Genomic DNA, 22,352 nt, shown 5'->3' on the forward strand with positions numbered 1-22,352 from the left:
ACCTAGAGTTGCTGCACTTTGGTAGGTATAGTTTAAGAATTACATTTCTTCTGCTTGATCTCACAGTGTACTACTGAAAATCTCTCATAATGGTTAACACTGATGTATGTGCATTTTTTCAGTTCTTACATAATATAACTTCTAAGATGCTTGACTCTGATGCTTTCCATCAAGAAAATCTCATTGGAATATATTTCACTAAAATATATATTCTTTTTATTTAATTCTATAGTTCAAACTGCCTTACATGAATTTCTATTGTATTCTTTTCATACTGTATTGTAACCTTTTGATTGCATTTTTGACATCTTATAAACTATGAGTTTCTTGAAGGTAAGGACTGTTTCTCTGCATTATTAAAACTCAGGACCATTCCTGGCACAGAATAGGTGCTCAAAATTGCACTGAATTGAATTGAGTGACTCTTCTGACTATCTGTAACTAGAGTTTTTAGTGGTACCAATTATTTTAATAGTTACAGTGAGTTGTTCAACAGTTATCTATATTTTCCCAACTGACGTATGCATCTAAAATAGATGGTTGAATTTAGAGATACAATATATATTTATAAATATAAACCAAGTTGATTAACTTATAGGAAAACTAGACTTTAGATTTCATATTCTTACCAACCAAAAATAAATCATCAAACATATTTTCACACGGAATATGATATTTCAGAAGATTAGTTATAGAATAATTTACTGCTCTGATATTATTTGAAAAAGAAAACTAATGAGCATATTTATTATTCTAAATTAAATTTTATGTCTCTATACCACAATTGCAATTCCACATAATGTAATTTTTCCATAGCAATAAAATAAAATAAAAAGGATCAACAATAAGAACACATTTTAGCATTGTTTAAGCATCTTTATCATATTTTTGGAAAATCTATGACAAAACTTTGGAAACATTTTACACAAATACTGGAAAAATCAACTCTAGAACAACAGTGATTAAGTGGTTTTTAGGTGTGGAGACCACACATCTCATTTTTCCCAGCAGCATCTGGGCTTATTCTTGTTGTCTTGACTCAATTATTAGTAGCAGCCCATTTCTTTCTCAAAAGGATCCAAAGGTCATCCTACTTACAGGCTATGTACACAGAGATAGAAAGTAATACAATAATGTTTAACACTTAAATTCCCATGATTGATGTAAAGAAACTGAATTTTTCATTATTTTAATAAAATCTTTAGATTTTATAAAAACTAGTTTTCTAAGTTTTTAAGGTTATTTGATTTTACAAGTTTTGTTTAAATATAAATATTTCACATCTGACCAGGTGCAGGTGCAATGGATAGAGCATCAACCTGGGATGCTGAGGACTCACATTCAAAACACAAAGATCACAAGCTTGAGGATGGGCTCATCCAGCTTGAATGCAGGTTCACCAGCTTGAGCATGGAGTTGCTGGTTTGCGTGTGGGATCATCAACATTATCCTATGGTCACTGGCTTGAGCCCATAAGTTGCTTACTTGAAGCCCAAGGTCGCTAGCTCAGCTGAAGCCCTCTGGTCAAGGCACATATGAGAAGCAATCAATGAACAACCAAAGTGCCAAAACTATGAGTGGATGCTTCTCATTTCTCTCCCTTCCTGTTTGTTTCTGTCTCTTTCTCTGTCTCTCTCTCTCGCTCACTAAAAGTAAATAAATAAATAAAATATTTCTCTATCCTAAAAACTATATTTTATAAATATCTATTCTTTTTCTCTCAAATGAAAGTTTTAACTTTATAACTATATCCAAGTCTCAGGTACTATAAATGCATACTGGTATGACTACATAAAACTCAAAAAGTTCCTTTATTAATGGGAGTTTAAAACAAAAACTTTCTTAATTATTATAAACTGTTCTTCATAGGAAAAATCTCTTAGAAAAAAAACAGCTTAATTTTTATCAAATTTTATGTTTGTGTGGTAGGAGTTTCATTTTTCCCCCCTATGTTTTATATACTGAATACTGCAGTTATTATAATCATTGTTTTTGTTGTATTAACCATAAGACCTTAGCTTGCCTTTAAATGCATTTTATGTGCATTTAAAAAAATATAGATAACATTGTCTTTTTGTACTTTAATAATCTCCATAAATATGTCCTTTCCATTCCATTTGAAGGAAAATATTGAGTAAAACTAGGGTAAACAAGGTATTCTGGAGACAATGGCTTTAAAATATTCTTCTCCTAGTGATCCAAAGCTCTGTTGTCCTGTGATGTCATCCAAATCTTTTCTCTGGTACTAGGAGTTATGTGAAATAGATGAAAAACAGTCATATTTTCAAAAGCATAAATGAGGCCCCCTTATCACTTAATGAACATACTTTACAGATATTTATTTCATTTTATTTGAACTTATTTGTATAAACTGTTTATAAGTATACTCTTTTGTGTGTGTGTGTTTGTGTGTGTGTGTGTGTGTGACAGAGATAGAGAGAAACAGAGAGAGGGACAGATAGAGACAGACAGACAGGAAGAGAAAGAAATGAGAAGCATCAATTCTTCAATGGGGCACCTTTGTTGTTCATTGATTGCTTTCTCATATATGCCTTGACCCAGGGGATAGGGGGAAGGGGGTTACAGTCGACCAAGTGACTCCTTGCTCAAGCCAGCAACCTTGGGCTCCAGCTGGTGAACATTGGTCAAACCAGATGAACCCACAGCACACTCAAGCTGGCAACCTTAGGGTTTCAAATCTGGGTCCTCCGCATCCCAGTCCGATAATCTATCCACTGCGCCACCACCTGGTCGGGTTGTATAACTATACGCTTATACCTGTGCACTAAAATATTTAATTTCTAGGATGCTTATCAAAGGGAGAAAATAGAAAATTGTTCTTTTGTTTTAAAAACCTTAAATCATTTCATAAAAACGATCTCTTATTTTCTATGTATTGTAGATAACAATATGTTTGAACTTTTCTGTAAGTATTTTCAAGATGTGAACACTGAGATGTAAATCAAAATAATGTGTAAGAACCTACTGAATCAAAGAAGGCTTTTACAATCATGGAATATTAGCATTATACTGAATCTTTTCAAAATATACTTCAACCTCTAAACTTTAGATTAAAAAATATTTAATTATTGTATCAGGGTTTAGATTGTCTAAATCCAAAGTCAGTCTTCCAGATAATATTTCTTAGTTTTCTTTAAAATAATTATTCTTGCTAATTCTTTATTTTAATTCTGTAATAACAAAAAATAATATATCAACTGTATCATAAATAATAGTAGTAGAGATGGGTATATATCATTTATCTAGTCAATAAACATTTCTTGAGTGCCACTTCTTGATACAGAGAGTACAACAAGGATAAATAAATTTGGAGAGTAAGAAAGACAAATTTAGTTTTTGATATGTTGAGATTTAGGAGGTTATGGTTTATTTATGTAATTACAGTTGAGCAAAATGATGTGGATCAGCAGCTTAGGCAAGAAAACTGAGATGGGAGCGAGTGGGGTAGGTTGGTATAGAGAAGGTGGGTTTAATATGTATTAAGTGAAAAACATAAAAGCCTGGAGAGACTCTGAGTTGGGGGAATTTTTTAAATCTTCTCTTTTGTCTTTTTTCCTTCCTCTTCTTATTCCTCTTCTACTTTTCCCCTTCTTTTACCTTTCTTTTCTTCTTTCCTCTTTTGTTCTTTCTCTTTCTTTTTGCTCTTTGTTTAGTTGAAATCATTTTCATATATTTTTTAGTTATGGGAAAAGGTTTGTGGTGAGATGAGTGTTTTAATTTTAGAGAAACTTTGGATAATTATTGAAAATAACTAAAGAGGCAATAAGATTCAGACTACAAATAGAGATGATTTTTATCTTAGAAAGGAAGAGGGGCTGTTATTCCTCTGAGTCGAATGGAAGAAAGTAGAGTATATGTCAATATAAATACATTTGCTAGGGATGGCACAGGATATTGATCATGTTCCCAATTTTTTCTCTATGAAGGAAGTCAGATCATTTTCTGAGAGTAAGGAAGAAAGTGAAGGAATTAGAGACTGGAACAATTTAATGTATAATAAAGAAAGATAACTAAAAACAAAAAAAAATTACTCTGCAATGTCTGGAATCCAAATGTGGCTAGAGATTTGGAATTTAGAATTATATAAATAATATACAGTATGTTATATTCAGCAAAAGTTGTCATAGATCATATGCAAGAACAGTGAAGTCAAACATTTGGATCAATCTAGAACAGGTATTTTTCAATACAAAGAAAGTCAACTGAGCAAGAAATTTATTATTGTTGGCAAGTATTTTCTGAATCATAAATAAGTAAAAAACTAAAAAGAAATGGTTGTTGTAAATTAGTATAAAAAGGGAGAGCCAAGGAACCCAAGGCCTCAGTGAGGCTAGAACAGTAGTGTAGATGAACTAACAAAGAATAATAATAGTCAATAAAAATTCAATAGAATTATAAGTTATGACAACATTTAGAGTGAGGATTTGATATAGGTGATTTAAAAAGAGTGGAATTAAGGTTGAAATTTACATTAACCTATACATCAACCCAGTCTGCATTGACAATTAGCCACTTAAAAGTAATCAAGGAATAGTGTGGCAGGGGGAGAGCATGTGTATTGGTGATATCAGCAGGTAGCAGGTAAGAATCTATGGCTCCTCCTTCCCCCTACAAACATACAGATTTGGCAACAATTTTCAGACAAATTCCCTCTGTGAGAAATCCAAAAACTAACTGAAACACTCCTGCATACCCCAGGCAAATGCAAAACCAGACTCACCAAAGCTAGTAGAGAGGGTTAGGACACCTCTTTCTGGAATCCCTATCCCTAGCACAGCACCTTATGATAAAAAAGAAACCCCCTAGCTCAAGGGGAAGAAAGGGTTTGTTTGCATATCCAGAACCCAACATTTCTGAGGGTATTCCACAGAAGACTGGCTTCTCTCTTGCCAGTATTGAAGCTCTGACGGGTCTGGCATAGTCTGTTCACTTAGGGGAAAATGGATACAGCAGTGTGGGCTGGTAGACACTATAGATTCTACCTCCTGTTCATCACAGAGCAAGCAGAGAAAAAAACACAGCAGCCTACTTCTACCTAAGAAGGGAAAAGGTTGGAAGAGGCCCCCAGAGTCTCTAGCCAGGCTTATTGTTAGAGGTGTTCTTCTGTATGAAGCCAGTTTATGAAGACTGAGAGAGTTGTCTTCCTTGTCTAATGTTCAGACCTCAATGCAGAGTCAAGAAAAATCAAGAATTGGGCAAAAATCCCCCCTCAAAAAAGGAATAAGATAAATATCCAGAACTGACTCAAAAGAAATAGAGTAATGTGATTTTCCTGAAAGAGAATTCAAAATTGCTGTCATAAAGATGCTCACTGAGGTCAAGAAGATAAAAGTGAGAAAGTCAACAAAGAAATAGGAAATATTTAAAAATACAATACAGAAATCATGGAGCTAAAGAACAAGATAATTGAACTAAAAATTCACTAGCAGGTTTCAATATTAGACTAGATCAAGAAAAAGAAAAAAGTAAGTCACTGGAACTAAGTCAGAGGAACAAAAAGAAAGCAGAATGAAAAAGAGTAAAGAAAATTTAAGGGTTCTATGAGACATCATCAAGGAACCAATATACACATTATGGATTCCCAGAAGAGAGAGATAAAGGATGAAAAAGTTTATTCAAAGAAATAATGTCTGCAAACTTCCCAAGTCTGAAACAGGAAATGGACATCCAGGTCCAAGAAGTTCAAGGGACACCAATTAAATTAATCCAAATAAATTCACATCAAGACAAAGAAATCAAACTGATGAAAATCAAAGACAAAGAAACTATTGAAAGAAGGAGAAAAGTGACTCGTCACACCCAGGGGACACACTTATGAGACAATAAGCAGATTGTTAGAAGTAACCTTGCAGGCCAGAAGAGAATGGAGTGATACATTCACAGTGCTGAAAGACAAGCCTTCCCAGCCAAGAATACTATAACCAGCAAAACTGTCCTTCAAAAATGAAGGAGAGATAAAGACTTTTCCAAATCAGAGAAAAGCTGAGAGAGTTCATCATCACTGACGTGCCTTACAGGAAATGTTACAGGTATCTAAAATAGTTAAATTCATAGAATCAAAATGTAAGAAAGTGATTACCTGGGGCTGTGGGAAGAAAAAATTGGGTAGTTAATTAATGGGCATAAAGTTTTAGTTCAGCAAGATAAATAAGTTATAGAGATCTACTGTACAACATTGTACCTATAGTCAACAATAATGTATTGCACAGTTAAAATTTTGTTAAGAGGGTCAATCTCCTGTTAAGTGTTCTTACCACAACAAAATAAAAAATTTTAAAGAGTATTTGTGACCCTGGCCAGTTGGTTCAGTGGTAGAGTGTTGGCCCAGCACGTGGATGCCCTGAGCTCAATTCTCAGTCAGGACACACAGGAGAAGTGCTTATCTGCTTCTCCATCCCTCCCTCACTTCTCTCCCGCTCTCTCTTCCCCTCCTTTAGCCATGACTTAATTGGAGCTAATTGGCCCCAGGTGTTGAGGATGGCTCAATGGCCTCTGCATCAGGCACTAAGAAGAGCTTAGTTGCTGAGTAATGGGGCAACACCCTAGATGGGCAGAGCATCACTCCCTAGTGGGTTTGCCAGGTGAATTCCAGTTGAGGCACATGCAGGAGTCTGTCTCTGCCTCACCTCCTTTCACTGAATAAAAAAATTTTAAAAAGAGTACTTGTTTTATATTTTATACTCTGGGTTTGAAACTGTATTCTAGTACTCACTAAATATGTAAACCTAAAAAATGGTATTATCTTCTCTCAATTTCATATTCTTCATCCATAGAATAAGAATGATAATAAATAATTTGCATTTACTAAAATATAATTAGTCTACAAAGATAAAGAAATAGCATAGTGCTGTTGATTTAGGTACAACTTCTCATATATAACGTTTTATTACAAAGTCATTTTTACAACTCCTGCCTCTAGGGTTTTGTATTCTCTGCATTTTTCTCTACACATCAATGAAAATAGAGTGAAAAATATTTCATCTTAAAAAACTGTCCTTTATTTTTCATATCCCTCTCTAGTGCGCTAGTTTTCCTCACAGATAAATTCTTAAAGGACTTATTTTTATTCAACATCTTTTCTCATCTTCCCTTAAATTCTCTACAATCTGAATTTTGTTTCTACCACTTCACTGCAACTGATTTTCCCATAATATCCTTCCAAGTTCAAATTTTTAAGGATTCTTTTTATACCTTATCTAATTTATGAAGCATTTGGCACTGTTCTTTCTTAAAAGTGCTCTTCTTGATACACTCCCTCTCTTTAGTTTTTACAACAAAAGAACTCTCTCCTGGTTGTTTTTGAAGCTTTAGATCACAATTTTTTTTTGCTAATTCCTCCTCCATTCTTGTAAAATTGATATTTCCATATTTTATCTATGTCTCTATGTTCTCTTTTGTTTATGTCAGCTTTCTTTTTCAATTTAAGCACCAATGATACTTCCAGATCTATTTCTTCATCTTATAAATTCTCTAAAATTCAGAAATTCATACATTATCTATTTATTCAATTAATATGCATTCATTTTCTACTATGTGTCAGGCATGGGTTTAGAAGAGGTATTGGAAATAGAGCAACAAACAACACACATATCCTTGCTGTCATTGTTTTGGATGTTTCACAGGGATTTCGACTTCAATATGTCCAAAACTGAACCCTAACTGCTTACCTCCTGGAATCTGTTCCTTCTCTTATATTTTATATCCCAGCCAATAAATCCAACCAATAAAGAATCCAATCCAGAGTCGGAGAGAAATCTCATACTTTTCTCATCACTATGTCTTTTAACCATTAAGTCTACTTTTTAGTATCCTCTCAAATATATATTATCTCTCATTTTCAGTCACAAGTACACTTCAGGATCACTTGGGCTCTGCACAAATGAAAATGTATAGTTTTATACCTCATGGGATTAATGATAAGATTAAATGAAAAAATAATAGATTTATTAGGCTCAGAATAATTACCAGCACATGGTAATCATTAAGTAAATGTTAGTCATCTTTATTAAATATTAATAATTATTAGACATTGAACTGGTTTTTGAAACAAAATCTGTTTCCCATCCCTACCAGAAGAACAAAAGTATTGACAAATAATCCAAATTGCTTTGTAGAAGTTACCATGTGCTCTGCGAATTAACTTTTTTATATAATGAGTACACACACACATGCTGCTTGGACTTTTAACAGGTTTTTAATTTGAGGTCTGAGCAACAAGATAGGAATGTGTGATATAAATCATGCCACTTCCAAGCATAGCTGTGACTCAAGCATTTTACTGAGATTACTTATATCTATACATCTCATAAATAATTATTTAGAGAGACTTATATATAAGGTTTATAATCATGCCCATGTCCCCTGTTCCAATTTAGCAAACAGTTAACTGAACAACCAGTGAGATGGAGGTCAAATGGTCTTCTTTGTTATGGATTAAACTGAACTCGAGAACCCAGATTGCGTGCATAAGCACATTGGCTTAAGAGCCATTAGATAGTCATTCTTGTTCACTCAGGGAGGACTAACTAAACATACAAAGATGGTTGGTAAACTACTTTCCCCAACTCTGCCTCCGAAAGGGCAGATACTCCTGTCTTAAACAAAGAAAGAGTAGTGGGGGGACAATAGAGAAACAGTTGTCACTAATATGCCCTCCAAAGACATAAATATATGATTATGTCTATGTTTTTCAACTACTGGTCTGTGGACTGGTCCACCAGAAATTTTGTGCCAGTCCATGAAATAGTCAACCACCCTGATGTTGTATGAAGATTCTAGACCCAATGACCTTAGTCGAATTTGCTTATGTTCAGAGTGATTTCTGCCTTACTGGTCCCCGAAATAATTCTCCTATTTTCACTGGTCCCCAGGTGTAAAAAGTTTGAAAACCACTGGTCTATGTAATCAGTCCTTTCTGAGTATGAAAGAATTTGAGGGTAAACATTACAATTTTGGGTACTAGCACAAAAACTGATGCCTCAGAAAACAATATAATTCAGAGAGAATTTCATCAATGAAGAAAGGGAGTAATAAAGGGAAAAACAAGTCTGAAACGGTAATATTAGACAGTAGAAATGTGTTAACATTTGAACATATTAGTATAATATCAGAAATATGTTAATAGGAATGAGACATGTAAAATAAATATATTGAGGATTATTTCAACTCATACGAGAGTTTTATATTCATTTTTGACAAGTAAGTATAAAACAAAATATGAAAAAATGAAAGTTTCTATAGATCATCATCAACAAAAAGGATAAACTGCAGGCAAAGTTGAATGATAGAAAGAGCACATGTGTACTTTGAAACACACAGATCTAGGTTGAAAAATAGTTTATGGCATATTGGTTTTAGGACCTTAACTATGCTAATTGACCTCCCTTGGTCTATTTGCCTTGTCTGTGAAATGAAAAAACTTCACATGGGTTGTGATAGAATACATCACATTATGCCTGGCCTTTGGAAACCTTTAGACGTAAATTGTTTCTTCACTCCCTGGGAAATATATTACTGAAAAATAGATCCTGCAAGAAATGAATTTTTGCGTGAAAAGATATGACTTAACCTGGCTTTCTTTCTGGTAAACCATCTCTTAATACCATGAAAAGTCTGAGCTGGAAAAAGTGACTTTAAATTGCATTGATTTTCTTCTTGATTACCTAGGAATATAATACTGGGATGGACCCTAGATCTTAGAGTGTCCAAATCAGGAAATCATGCAAGATATCCATAAATATGTATCTGATTTGAGAAATATGTAAATAACTTGAGAATAACCCAGTCTAAACTCTTTTGCAAGAATGTTAAGTACATGTGATCTACATGGTTATACAGACTATGATCTGACCCACTTATCTTGAAACTGAACTTCTCCAAATATTTTCTGAAATATATGTGTCAATTTAATGTATTATACATACAAATTCCTAATGAATATTTATATTATAGCTTTTACAACTGGGATAATCATCTTGCTGTTTGCAATTCATCTCCCAATTATCAAGTGATTGCTGATAATCCAGAAGGCTTGCTTTTCAAATACAAAAGAGACCGAAAAATTCTCAATGTGGACCCAAAAGTAAGTCTGTTTTTATATTTTTCTCCAAATTTTATTGTAGTTCTATCATTATTCAAAATTTTATCAAATATTTGAAAGCCTTCAGTTTCTAACACTAGAGATGAAGAACTTATGTTGATATTTGACTTTAGGTGATGTGTATACAAACTAATCAATAGTTCAAATGTTATAGAAATGTTTACCTGAAACCTATGTACTCTTATTGATCAATGTTTCCCTGTTAAATTTAATTTTCTAAATGAAATTTTAAAAAAAAGAAACTTAGAGCATGTATTATTTTTCATTAAGAATCCTCCAAAATTTAATAAATTTTCAGAAATAAATAAGAAAGGTTTTGTGGGGAATTTAAATAGAACACACAAATGAGAACACTTTTCATGCATAGCAGCAGAATGAGATCAGGGAGCCAGCAGGCAATGCGTTTGTTCACTCTGATACTGCGGATGTCCGGTACTCTTTGCTTTAAATGTGGAGATGAGTCATTTAGGGAAGAGAGACTCTTACCTCACATATGTTCCCAGAATTCTAATATCTCTTTCTATATGTCACTAACACTGAAAAAAAGTATGGTCCTTAGTGTATTTCTAAGTGTTAACTTAGAAAGTACATTTTATTTAAATGTTTTATAGACATATCCCACAATAGTTTGAATTTGTTCGAGGACAAATATTTATATTTCAAAGACTGCATTTGCATCATAATTTTATTCCTTATTGTATACTTTGGGGTAAAAGTTAAAACTTTACTTAAAGTCATATGTGCTTGCCTGACCTGTGGTAGCACAGTGGATAAAGCGTTGACCTGGAAATGCTGAGGTTGCCGGTTCGAAACCCTGGGCTTACCTAGTCAAGGCACATATGGGAGTTGATGCTTCCAGCTCCTCCCCCCCCCTTCTCTCTCTCTGTTTCTCCTCTCTCTCCCTCTCCTCTCTGAAATGAATAAATAAATAAATAAAATTTTTTTTAAAAAAGTAATATGTGCTTGAGTTGCTTAGACTTCTTTTTTTTTAACTTTTGAAATATATGTTATTCACATGAAGGCATCAGTCTAAAATTCAAAGTCAAGGAAAATGTTTCTTCATACTGAAAACAAACAAAAATTGTAGGATGTGCTTGGGATAGAGGCGAGGATGGACCCAAGGGAAAGGACAATCTGGTTCTAAAATTTTCCAAATCTTTTTGGAAATTCAAAATCAAAAATAAACTATTTTTGCCTGACCAGGTAGTAGCACACAGTGGATAGAGCATCGGACTGAGATGCAGAGGACCGGGGTTTGAGACCCCAAGGTCGCCAGCTTGAGCACGGGCTCATCTGGTGTGAGCAAAGCTCACCAGTTTGGACCCAAGGTCACTGGCTCAAGCAAGGGGTCACTAGGTCTGCTGAAGGCCCACAGTCAAGGCGCATATGAGAAAGCAATCAATAAATAACTAAGGTGTTGCAACAAAAAACTAATGATTAATGTTTCTCCTCTCTCTTTGTTCCTGTCTGTCTGTCCCTATCTATCCCTCTCTCTGACTCTGTGTCTCTGTAAAAAATATATATATATATTTTGTTCATGTCTACTTAGTACAGTTCCTTGCTCTTAAAAAGTGCTTACTACCTGTGTGCTCAAAGAATGGATAAATGAAATTCTGTAGCAAGAAGTGGTTTGTTGTCCATAATCAAATACAGCTCCAAATATTAGAAACCCCAAGACAGTGACTTAAACAGAAGAGGCTTCTTTCTTTCTCATGTGTGAGTGTAGGTAGTGTCAGACCACAGTTGGAATGGCAGCTCCACAGCCATCTGGGCCAGGGTGGTCCTCATCCTCATGAGGCAAAATAGATCTCCAGCCAAAACAACCACATTCCAAACAGAATTTATGGAGAGAACTCAGAGGGTACCAAGGACAAGCTCTCACTGCCTTTTAAGGAAATTTCCCAAAAGCTACCACACAAATGTCCACATGTATTCCATGGCAAAAGCTTAGTCAGAAGGTCATATCTAGCTACATGGAAGACTGTAAATGTAATCTTTATTCAGATGGCTGTACATTCAGCTGAAAATAGTTCTGAGAAAGGAAGAAGAGGGGTTTGGGTAGCAATTTCTGACATAATACTATCTCCTCCAAAAGAACATTACTGTTTATTTGTTTTTTTGTTGTTGTTTTTTGGTCTCATGTTTCTCAGTACAAAAATGACTAAACTTGAACATCTTTAGGGCTATATTTATTATAAATTTATAAACACCAGGGAAGTTTACCAGCAAACTTTATCTTTTTTTTTAACTATTTTTTTAATTTTTATTTATTAATTTTAGAGAGGAGAGAGAGTTAGAATGAGAGAGAGAGAGAGAGAGAAAGGGAGGAGGAGTAGGAAGCATCAACTCCCATATATGCCTTGACCAGGCAAGCCCAGGGTTTTGAACTGGCAACCTCAGCATTCTAGGTCAACACTTTATCCACTGCGCCACCACAGGTCAGGCAGCAAACTTTATCTTTAGTGATGCCTCTTTAATTCATAAATGGCTGTCAAAATGTTATCAGTTGAGGAAAATACGGAAAAAAATTAGTATTAACATAGTCTCTTCTTTTTAGAAAGCTAACCTATATACATAAGAAAAAATATAAAAGTATTAATAGCTTCATTAAGGTGTGTGAAACAAATATTTGGGCAAGTTTTGAATGATATCACACTTAAATAATTTTAGGGCTCTATTTTAACTATGGCATATACTACATACTTCAAGAAAGTATATCACAAATTATAGTTTTTATGATCTTTATGGATCATTATTGAATGCAAACTGTTATTTGAACATGATTCAAATACTTTAAAACACTCACTTTCAAAATAATAAACCACAAAATTTCAAAGATTGAGTCAACAATACATAAAATGTAACATGTTCCTCTTTATTTCTGGAAGATTTTGATTATAACTCAAAGATTCATGAGTCTGTAAGAAAGGTATTTCTAAATTCTAGGGAGAGAACAATGATTTATTTCATTATGATAAGAATAAATAATTATTGGATGGGACCAGTGATAATATTTAAATACTTATATTTCTTTAAATTTTATTTAATTTTTTTTTTGTACTTTTCTGAAGCTGGAACCGGGGAGAGACAGTCAGACAGACTCCCGCATGCGCCCGACCGGGATTCACCTGGCACGCCCACCAGGGGTGACGCTCTGCCCACCAGAGGGTGATGCTCTGCCCCTCCTGGGCATCGCTCTGCGGCGACCAGAGCCACTCCAGCGCCTGGGACAGAGGCCAAGGAGCCACCCCCAGCGCCTGGGCCATCTTTGCTCCAATGGAGCCTTGGCTGTGGGAGGGGAAGAGAGAGACAGAGAGGAAGGAGGGGGTGGGGGTGGAGAAGCAAATGGGCGCTTCTCCTATGTGCCCTGGCCAGGAATCGAACCCGGGTCCCCTGCACGCCAGGCCAACGCTCTACTGCTGAGCCAACCGGCCAGGGCCTAAATTTTACCTTTTAAAGATAAAAATTAATAGCTGAGTTACTGGAGAAGAAAGTTGGTCTTCACATCAATAAACCAAATTCTAAGTCTTATTTTACTATTAACTAGCAGCATGGTCTTGAGAAATTAACTTCCCTGAGCTTTAATGTTCACAACTAGAAGGTGAGAGTATCATTGTTGTTCTTTTCTGATCTCTAGGGTCCCTCTGCAGCCCTAGGCGCACTTCACAGATATTTTGACTCAAGTGGGCCTATACACAGTCAGTGTGATTCTGTTACAAATTTTTCTTGAATCATAATTTGAGAAAATTGCCATAAAAAGGAATCTCTTTCTTAAGAGATTCAGCACTCTCTTCTCCAACATGAATGTTCTCAAACATTCATTCTCAAACAAAATATAACACATATACTTTAATTTTTATGATTATATATAAAATTAACATGTTTTCTTCATAATTTTTAACTTATTCACCTTCTTCAAAGAGCCATGATTCACCTGACCAGGCAGTGGCGCAGTGGATAGAGCATCGGACTGGGATGTGGAGGACCCAGGTTCGAGACCCTGAGGTTGCCAGCTTGAGCGCAGGGTCATCTGGTGTGAGCAAAGCTCACCAGCTTGGACCCAAGCTTGCTGGCTTGAGCAAGAGGTTACTCGGTCTGCTGATGGCCCGCAGTCAAAGCACATATGAGAAAGCAATCAATGAACAACTAAGGTGTCATGACAAAAAACTGATGAGTGATGCTTCTCATGTCTCTCCATTCCTGTCTGTCTGTCCCTATCTATCCCTCTCCCTGACTCTTTCTCTGTCTCTGTAAAAAAAAAAAAAAAGAGCCATGATTCTTTTTTACATTACACATCCACCTAACATCTCATATAGACCTATAAGAGAATCAAGAAATTAGTTCAAATGTCAAGTTTTTAAAACTACTAATGTACAATGATAAGAATTATATTTTTATATTCAATATCTTTCTCAATAATTTTGGCTAAAATTCTTCCTAAGATAGGCTCTGGCCGGTTGGCTCAGTGATAGAGGATTGACCTGGCATGTGGAAGTCCCAGGTTCGATTCCTGGTCAGGGCACACAGGAAAAGTGACCATCTGCTTCTCCACTCCTCCCCTTTCCATTCCTCTCTCTCTCTTTCCTCCTCCCAGAGCCATAGCTCAAATGATTTAAGTGAGTTGGCCCCATGGCCTTACCAGGTTGTAAAAAAGCTCAGTTGCTGAGCAACAGAGCAATAGCCCCCAAAGGCAGAATATCGCCCAGTTGGGGCTTGCTAGTGGATACTGGTTGGGGTGCATGCAGGAATCTGTTTCACAGCATCTCCACTTCTCATTTAAAAAAGAAGATCTTCCTAAGTTAAACACCTTCTTATAAATCCATAGCAAGGGTACTACTCTAAAATGTAAGAACAATACAGTTCAACTTTCCTTTTCCTTTCCTTCAAGTATTCTCTTTGAAAAATTTTAATGGTTAAATTAAAGAGGTCAAGTGATGTCACGGAAATGGCGCCGTGAGCAGCGCGTCCGACAGATCTCCCCAAAATCACAACAAATTTATCAACTAGAAACAGGAAAATTTATCCTCGGAGCATTCCGGAGTTCCACACAAACTGAAAGCGAAAGGACTGTTATCATTTGAATCTGAGAGACGAGGGTGTGGAGGAAGCTACCGCAGGGACGTTCATTCAAGCCACGAGGAAGTGCGCCTGTGGTGAGTCAGCACACACTCGGGAGCCGCGAGCAGCTGCCGCGAGCAGCCGCAGGCGCGCGCCCGGTTCGGTTGCAGAGCGAGCACCGCCCACACTCCGGAGTGGCGAGCAGCCGCTGGCGCGCCCGGTCCGGTTGCAGAGCGAGCACCGCTAACGTTCCCAGCGGCCCGCGCACTGCGAGTGAGAGTCGCCAGCCACCGGTGCCCGGAGCACCCCATTCGCGCGTGTACCCTGGGCATTCCACGCGCCCAGAGCACCCTGCTGGCCCGCACACCCAGGGTGCCCCATCATCCTGCGCCTGGTGCACCCCAGCCGCCAGAAGCGGGGGGAGCGGGAGAGGCCCCAGGGCGGTATTCCCTACTTGGGAGATTCTCTCCGTGGGCGGGGCACCTCACCCAGCCATTCAAGCTAACAATCAAGCGTTGGGGGAGGGGCACGCACAGGCAGCCTGAAATACCTTCGGGAGCACAGCTGCGACCCAATCACTGAAATTAGCTTAACCCGTGAAATCTGCGCACCCTCGGTTCTAATTGATACGATCTCTCTCAGTTCAGCGATCCAAGACAAGAGGCGTGATATTTTTTAGTGCCTCTCGCTAAAGGGGTGGGGGCAACTTCTGATTGATAGAGCCTCCATATTCAGGGATAAACGCTAACAAGAAGGACTTGGCAGATAATAAGATCTATACTACACTAGTCGCAAGCAGAGACTAGTGCCTCTTCTTCCCAGCCAAAACAGGCTACAAAGTGTGGAAAGCCTGGGTTGAGAGGTCCAACTGAATGCTAGGCGCTGAACAGTCACCTTGACAACAATTGACTCCCACCCCCGCCTGATTACACTGGAGGCCCTGACTACCAGAGCCTTTCCCAAAGCCTTGCACTGAGTGGGGATAGAGTGGGGATTTCCCAGCTCTTTGAGCCTCTTACTCCCCAGGCAGAAGCAGTTGCAGCCTTATAGCTGGATCACCTGGCTGCTAATTCAGGAAGGGGGGACTAGGAGAGAGAATCCAGGAAAGCAAACTCTCTCATCGTTGGACCCTGCAAACGCCAACAAGCCTTGACTACCAGCAAGACTAAAGCCAATTATATGACATTGCCATAGAATCCAATCAACTGCAAATCCCTACCTAAGTGTGACACAGGGGCAGAGCCTGGGGTACAGAGTCACCGACCAGGAAGAGGGAGAGAAAAGAAAAAGGAAGAAGTTAACCTCTCAAAATCAAGAAAAATCCACAGACTTTACAACTTGTTCCACTAATTCTTTTTTTGTTGTTGTTGTTTGTTTCTTCTATCTTATTGCCTTTATTTCCTCCACCTCGGTCCTTCTATTCTCTGCCCATCTTATGCTTCCCTTTTCTCGAACTACACTACCCATAAGTGTTACATTTTATTTCTCTTCTTCATCCTCACCCTCCTTTAAGGTTATACTCCAAAACACTTAACTCTCACTCTCTCCTCTTTTGTTTTATTTTGTTTTGCTTTATCTTGTTTTTTTCTCTTCCGTTTTTATTTCTTCCTTCGTTTTTCTCTTTTTCTTATTTTTTCCTTTCTATTTGTTTTTTCTTTTCTCGTTTTACTTTCATCCCATTTAATCCTCAATCACGAACAAATTAGTTAATTTGGGACTCAAGGCTTTTTTTTGGCTTTATTTTTCTTTTTCGCTTTTGTTTTTGTTTTTTTCTTGTTTGTTTATTTTTGTGGCATTTTCGGTCCTCCAAACCCAAGGTCTTCTTTGTATTTAGTCTTCGCTCCACTTAATACAACAGATTTTTACTTATCATTTTTATTTTTTTCTTCTTTATTATTCCTTTTTTTTTGTCCTTTTTTCTGGTTCCCTCTTATCCCTCTCATTATATCTCTTAATTGACCATCACTCACAAGCAAATCATCTTATGCTTGTCTAAGATTTTCTTCCTTTTTTTTTTTTTTTTTTTGCATTTAGTAGGTCCCTACTCCCCTTTTTTTTGCCCCTTGAACTCTTCACCCCAAATCAGGCCCTCCATTAGAGGCACGATATTTCCCTGAGGAGGGGAGAGGAGGGAAAGAGAAGAAAGAAAAAAAGGGGGAAATAATAAATTATTACTGTTTTTTTCTGTGGGGTGTTTTACCTTTTTTTTTTTTTTTTTTTTTTTTTTTTACTTTTTACTCTTTATTAATTCTAATTAGTGCTATCAACAAGACCACCCTCAGATGCCAATAAGAAAGAGGAAATCTAATATTATGGATACAAAAGAAAGAGAGGTAACACAAATAGAAGTGGAAAAATCTATGGAGAAAAGACTTAACATATTGGAAGCCTTGGAGCTAAATGACAGAGAATTTAAAATAGAAATCCTAAAAATACTCAGAGATATACAAGAAAACACAGAAAGGCAATATAGGGAGATCAGAAAACAACTCAATGAACACAAAGAATATATTACCAAGGAAATTGAAACTATAAAAACAAATCAAACAGAAATGAAAAACTCAATTCACGAGCTGAAAAACGAGGTAACAAGCTTAGCTAGCAGAACAGCCCAGATTGAAGATAGGATTAGTGAAATAGAAGACAAACAACTTGAGGCACAACAGAGAGAAGAAGAAAGAGACTCAAAAATAATAAAAAACGAGAAAGCCCTACAGGAATTGTCTGACTCCATCAGAAAGAATAACATAAGAATAATAGGTATATCAGAGGGAGAAGAGAAAGAAAATGGAATGGAGAATATACTCAAACAAATAATAGATGAGAACTTCCCAAGCCTGTGGAAAGAACTAAAGCCTCAAATTCAAGAAGAAAACAGAACACCGAGTTTTCTTAACCCCAACAAACCCACTCCAAGGCACATCATAATAAAGATGACACAAACCAATGACAAAGAAAAAATTCTCAAGGCAGCCAGGGAAAAGAAGAGTACAACATATAAAGGAAGGCCTATTAGATTAGCATCAGATTTCTCAGCAGAAACTCTACAAGCTAGAAGAGAGTGGACCCCAATATTTAAAGCCCTGAAAGAGAGGAACTTTCAGCCACGAATACTATACCCATCAAAGCTATCCTTCAAGTATGAAGGAGATATAAAAACATTCACAAATTCAGAAAAGATGAGAGAATTTATCAACAGAAAGCCCCCACTCCAGGAAATACTAAAGGGGGTTTTCCAACCAGATTCAAAGAAGAAAAGAAAACAACACCACAAGTAACAGCTCCACCAAGAACACAATAAAACCAAACTTAAACTGTGACAACAAAGAAAAAAAAGGGGGGAGAGGATGGAGATTAACAGTAGCAAAGGACGATGAAGTGCAGAAATACTTATAAGATAGGGTACTACAATGAATATGGTAGGTACCCTTTTCATTACTTAATGGTAACCACCCTAGAAAAAACCACCACAAAAACACTTGACTTAAAAAAGGTAGCAACAGAGGAAATAAGTATGGAACACAAACAAACAAAAACAAATGATAGAAAAACAAAAGAGAAGAATCAAACTAGATACAAAACTAACAGAAAGCAATTTATAAAATGGCAGTAGGGAACCCACAAGTGTCAATAATTACACTAAATGTAAATGGATTAAACTTACCAATTAAAAGACACAGAATAGCAGAATAGATTAAAAAAGAAAATCCAACTATATGCTGCCTACAAGAAACACATCTAAGCAACAAGGATAAAAACAAATTCAAAGTGAAAGGCTGGAAAACAATACTCCAAGCAAACAACACCCAAAAAAAAGCAGGTGTAGCAATACTCATATCTGATAATGCTGACTACAAGACAGAAAAAGTACTCAGAGACAAAAATGGTCATTTCATAATGATTAAGGGGACACTGAATCAAGAAGACATAACAATCCTTAATATATATGCACCAAACCAAAGAGCACCAAAATATATAAGACAGCTATTTATTGACCTTAAAACAAAAACTAACAAAAATACAATCATACTTGGAGACCTCAATACTCCGCTGATGGCTCTAGATCGGTCATCCAAACAGAGAATCAATAAAGAGATAGTGGCCTTAAACGAAATACTAGAACACCTGGATATGATAGACATCTACAGGTCACTTCATCCCAAAGCGACAGAGTATACATTTTTCTCTAGTGTACATGGAACATTCTCAAGAATTGACCATATGTTGGGCCACAAAGACAATATCAGCAAATTTAGAAAAATTGAAATTGTACCAAGCATATTTTCTGATCATAAAGCCTTGAAACTAGAATTCAACTGCAAAAAAGAGGGGGAAAAACCCACAAAAATGTGGAAACTAAACAACATACTTCTAAAAAATGAATGGGTCAAAGAAGAAATAAGCGCAGAGATCAAAAGATATATACAGACAAATGAAAATGAAAATACGACATATCAGAATCTCTGGGATGCAGCAAAAGCAGTAATAAGAGGAAAGTTCATATCACTTCAGGCCTATATGAACAAACAAGAGAGAGCCGAAGTAAACCACTTAACTTCACACCTTAAGGAACTAGAAAAAGAAGAACAAAGACAACCCAAAACCAGCTGAAGAAAGGAGATAATAAAAATCAGAGCAGAAATAAATGAAATAGAGAACAGAAAAACTATAGAAAAAATCAATAAAACAAGGAGCTGGTTCTTTGAAAAGATCAACAAAATTGACAAACCCTTGGCAAGACTCACCAAGGAAAAAAGGCACAGGACTCAAATAAATAAAATCCAAAATGAAAGAGGAGAGATCACCACAGACATCATAGATATACAAAGAATTATTGTAGAATACTATGAAAAACTATATGCCACCAAATACAACAATCTAGAAGAAATGGATAAATTCCTAGAACAATACAACCTTCCTAGACTGAGTCATGAAGAAGCAGAAAGCCTAAACAGACCAATCAGCAGGGAGGAAATAGAAAAAACTATTAAAAACCTCCCCAAAAATAAAAGTCCAGGCCCAGACGGTTATACTAGTGAATTCTATCAAACATTCAAAGAAGACTTGGTTCCTATTCCACTCAAAGTCTTCCAAAAAATTGAAGAAGAAGCAATACTTCCAAACATATTTTATGAGGCCAACATAACCCTCATACCAAAACCTGGCAAGGATGGCACAAAGAAAGAAAACTACAGACCAATATCTCTAATGAATACAGATGCTAAAATTCTAAACAAAATACTGGCAAACTGAATACAGCAACATATTAAAAAAATAATACATCATGATCAAGTGGGATTCATCCCAGAATCTCAAGGATGGTTCAACATACGTAAAACGGTTAACGTAATACACCATATCAACAAAACAAAGAACAAAAACCACATGATCTTATCAATAGACGCAGAAAAGGCTTTTGATAAAATACAACACAATTTTATGTTTAAGACTCTCAACAAAATGGGTATAGAAGGAAAATATCTCAACATGATAAAGGCCATATATGATAAACCATCAGCCAACATCATATTAAATGGCGTAAAACTGAGGACTTTCCACCTTAAATCAGGAACAAGACAGGGTTGTCCACTCTCTCCACTCTTATTTAACGTGGTGCTAGAAGTTCTGGCCAGAGCAATCAGACAAGACAAAGAAATAAAAGGCATCCACATCGGAAAAGAAGAAGTAAAGGTATCACTTTTTGCTGATGATATGATCCTATACATCGAAAACCCGAAGGACTCCACAAAAAGATTATTAGAAACAATAAACCAATACAGTAAGGTCGCAGGATACAAAATTAACATACAGAAGTCCATAGCCTTTCTCTATGCCAACAATGAAATATTAGAAAACGAACTTAAAAAAATAATCCCCTTCACGATTGCAACCAAAAAAAATAAAATACCTAGGAATAAACATAACAAAGAATGTAAAGGACCTATATAATGAAAATTACAAAGCATTGTTAAGGGAAATCGAAAAAGATACAATGAGATGGAAAAATATTCCTTGTTCTTGGATAGGAAGAATAAATATAATCAAAATGGCCATATTACCCAAAGCAATATACAAATTTAATGCAATTCCCATCAAAATCCCTATGAGATTTTTTAAAGAAATGGAACGAAAAATCATCAGATTTATATGGAACTATAAAAAACCCCGAATAGCCAAAACAATCCTAAGGAAAAAGAATGAAGCTGGGGGCATTACAATACCTGACTTTAAACTATATTATAGGGCCACGATAATCAAAACAGCATGGTATTGGCAGAAAAATAGACACTCAGACCAATGGAACAGAATAGAAAGCCCAGAAATAAAACCACATATATATGGTCAAATAATCTTTGATAAAGGGGCCAACAACACACAATGGAGAAAAGAAAGCCTCTTCAACAAATGGTGTTGGGAAAACTGGAAAGCCACATGCAAAAGAATGAAACTCGACTACAGCCTGTCCCCGTGTACTAAAATTAATTCAAAATGGACCAAAGACCTAAATATAAGACCTGAAACTATAAAGTACATAGAAGAAGACATAGGTACTAAACTCATGGACCTGGGTTTTAAAGAACATTTTATGAACTTGACTCCAATGGCAAGAGAAGTGAAGGCAAAGATAAATGAATGGGACTACCTCAGAATAAAAAGTTTTTGCTCAGCAAGAGAAACTGATATAAAAATAAACAGACAGCCAACTAAATGGGAAATGATATTTTCAAACAACAGCTCAGATAAGGGCCTAATATCCAAAATTTACAAAGAACTCATAAAACTCAACAACAAACAAACAAACAATCCAATAAAAAAATGGGAAGAGGACATGAATAGACACTTCTCCCAGGAAGAGATACAAATGGCCAACAGATATATGAAAAGATGCTCAGCTTCATTAGTTATTAGGGAAATGCAAATCAAAACTACAATGAGATACCACCTCACCCCTGTTAGATTAGCTATTATCAACAAGACGGGTAATAGCAAATGTTGGAGAGGCTGTGGAGAAAAAGGAACCCTCATTCACTGTTGGTGGGACTGTAAAGTAGTACAACCATTATGGAGGAAAGTATGGTGGTTCCTCAAAAAACTGCAAATAGAACTACCTTATGACCCAGCAATCCCTCTACTGGGTATATACCCCAAAACCTCAGAAACATTGATACGTGAA

The 22,352-nt window shown here is 36.3% G+C and overlaps 1 protein-coding gene across 2 annotated transcripts in view; it reads left to right on the top strand.

Annotated features, from left to right (window-relative positions):
- CFAP299 (cilia and flagella associated protein 299) overlaps positions 1–22,352 on the top strand; it is a 744,166-nt gene that overhangs the window by 673,946 nt on the left and 47,868 nt on the right. For both annotated transcript variants that reach the window (XM_066386151.1, XM_066386150.1), the window contains one exon: positions 9,973–10,102. In XM_066386151.1, the coding sequence (XP_066242248.1) occupies positions 9,973–10,102 (130 nt within the window). The remainder of the gene's footprint in view (positions 1–9,972; positions 10,103–22,352) is intronic.

The sequence above is a fragment of the Saccopteryx leptura genome, chromosome 5 (genome assembly GCF_036850995.1).
Source record: "Saccopteryx leptura isolate mSacLep1 chromosome 5, mSacLep1_pri_phased_curated, whole genome shotgun sequence".
Taxonomy (NCBI): domain Eukaryota; kingdom Metazoa; phylum Chordata; class Mammalia; order Chiroptera; family Emballonuridae; genus Saccopteryx; species Saccopteryx leptura.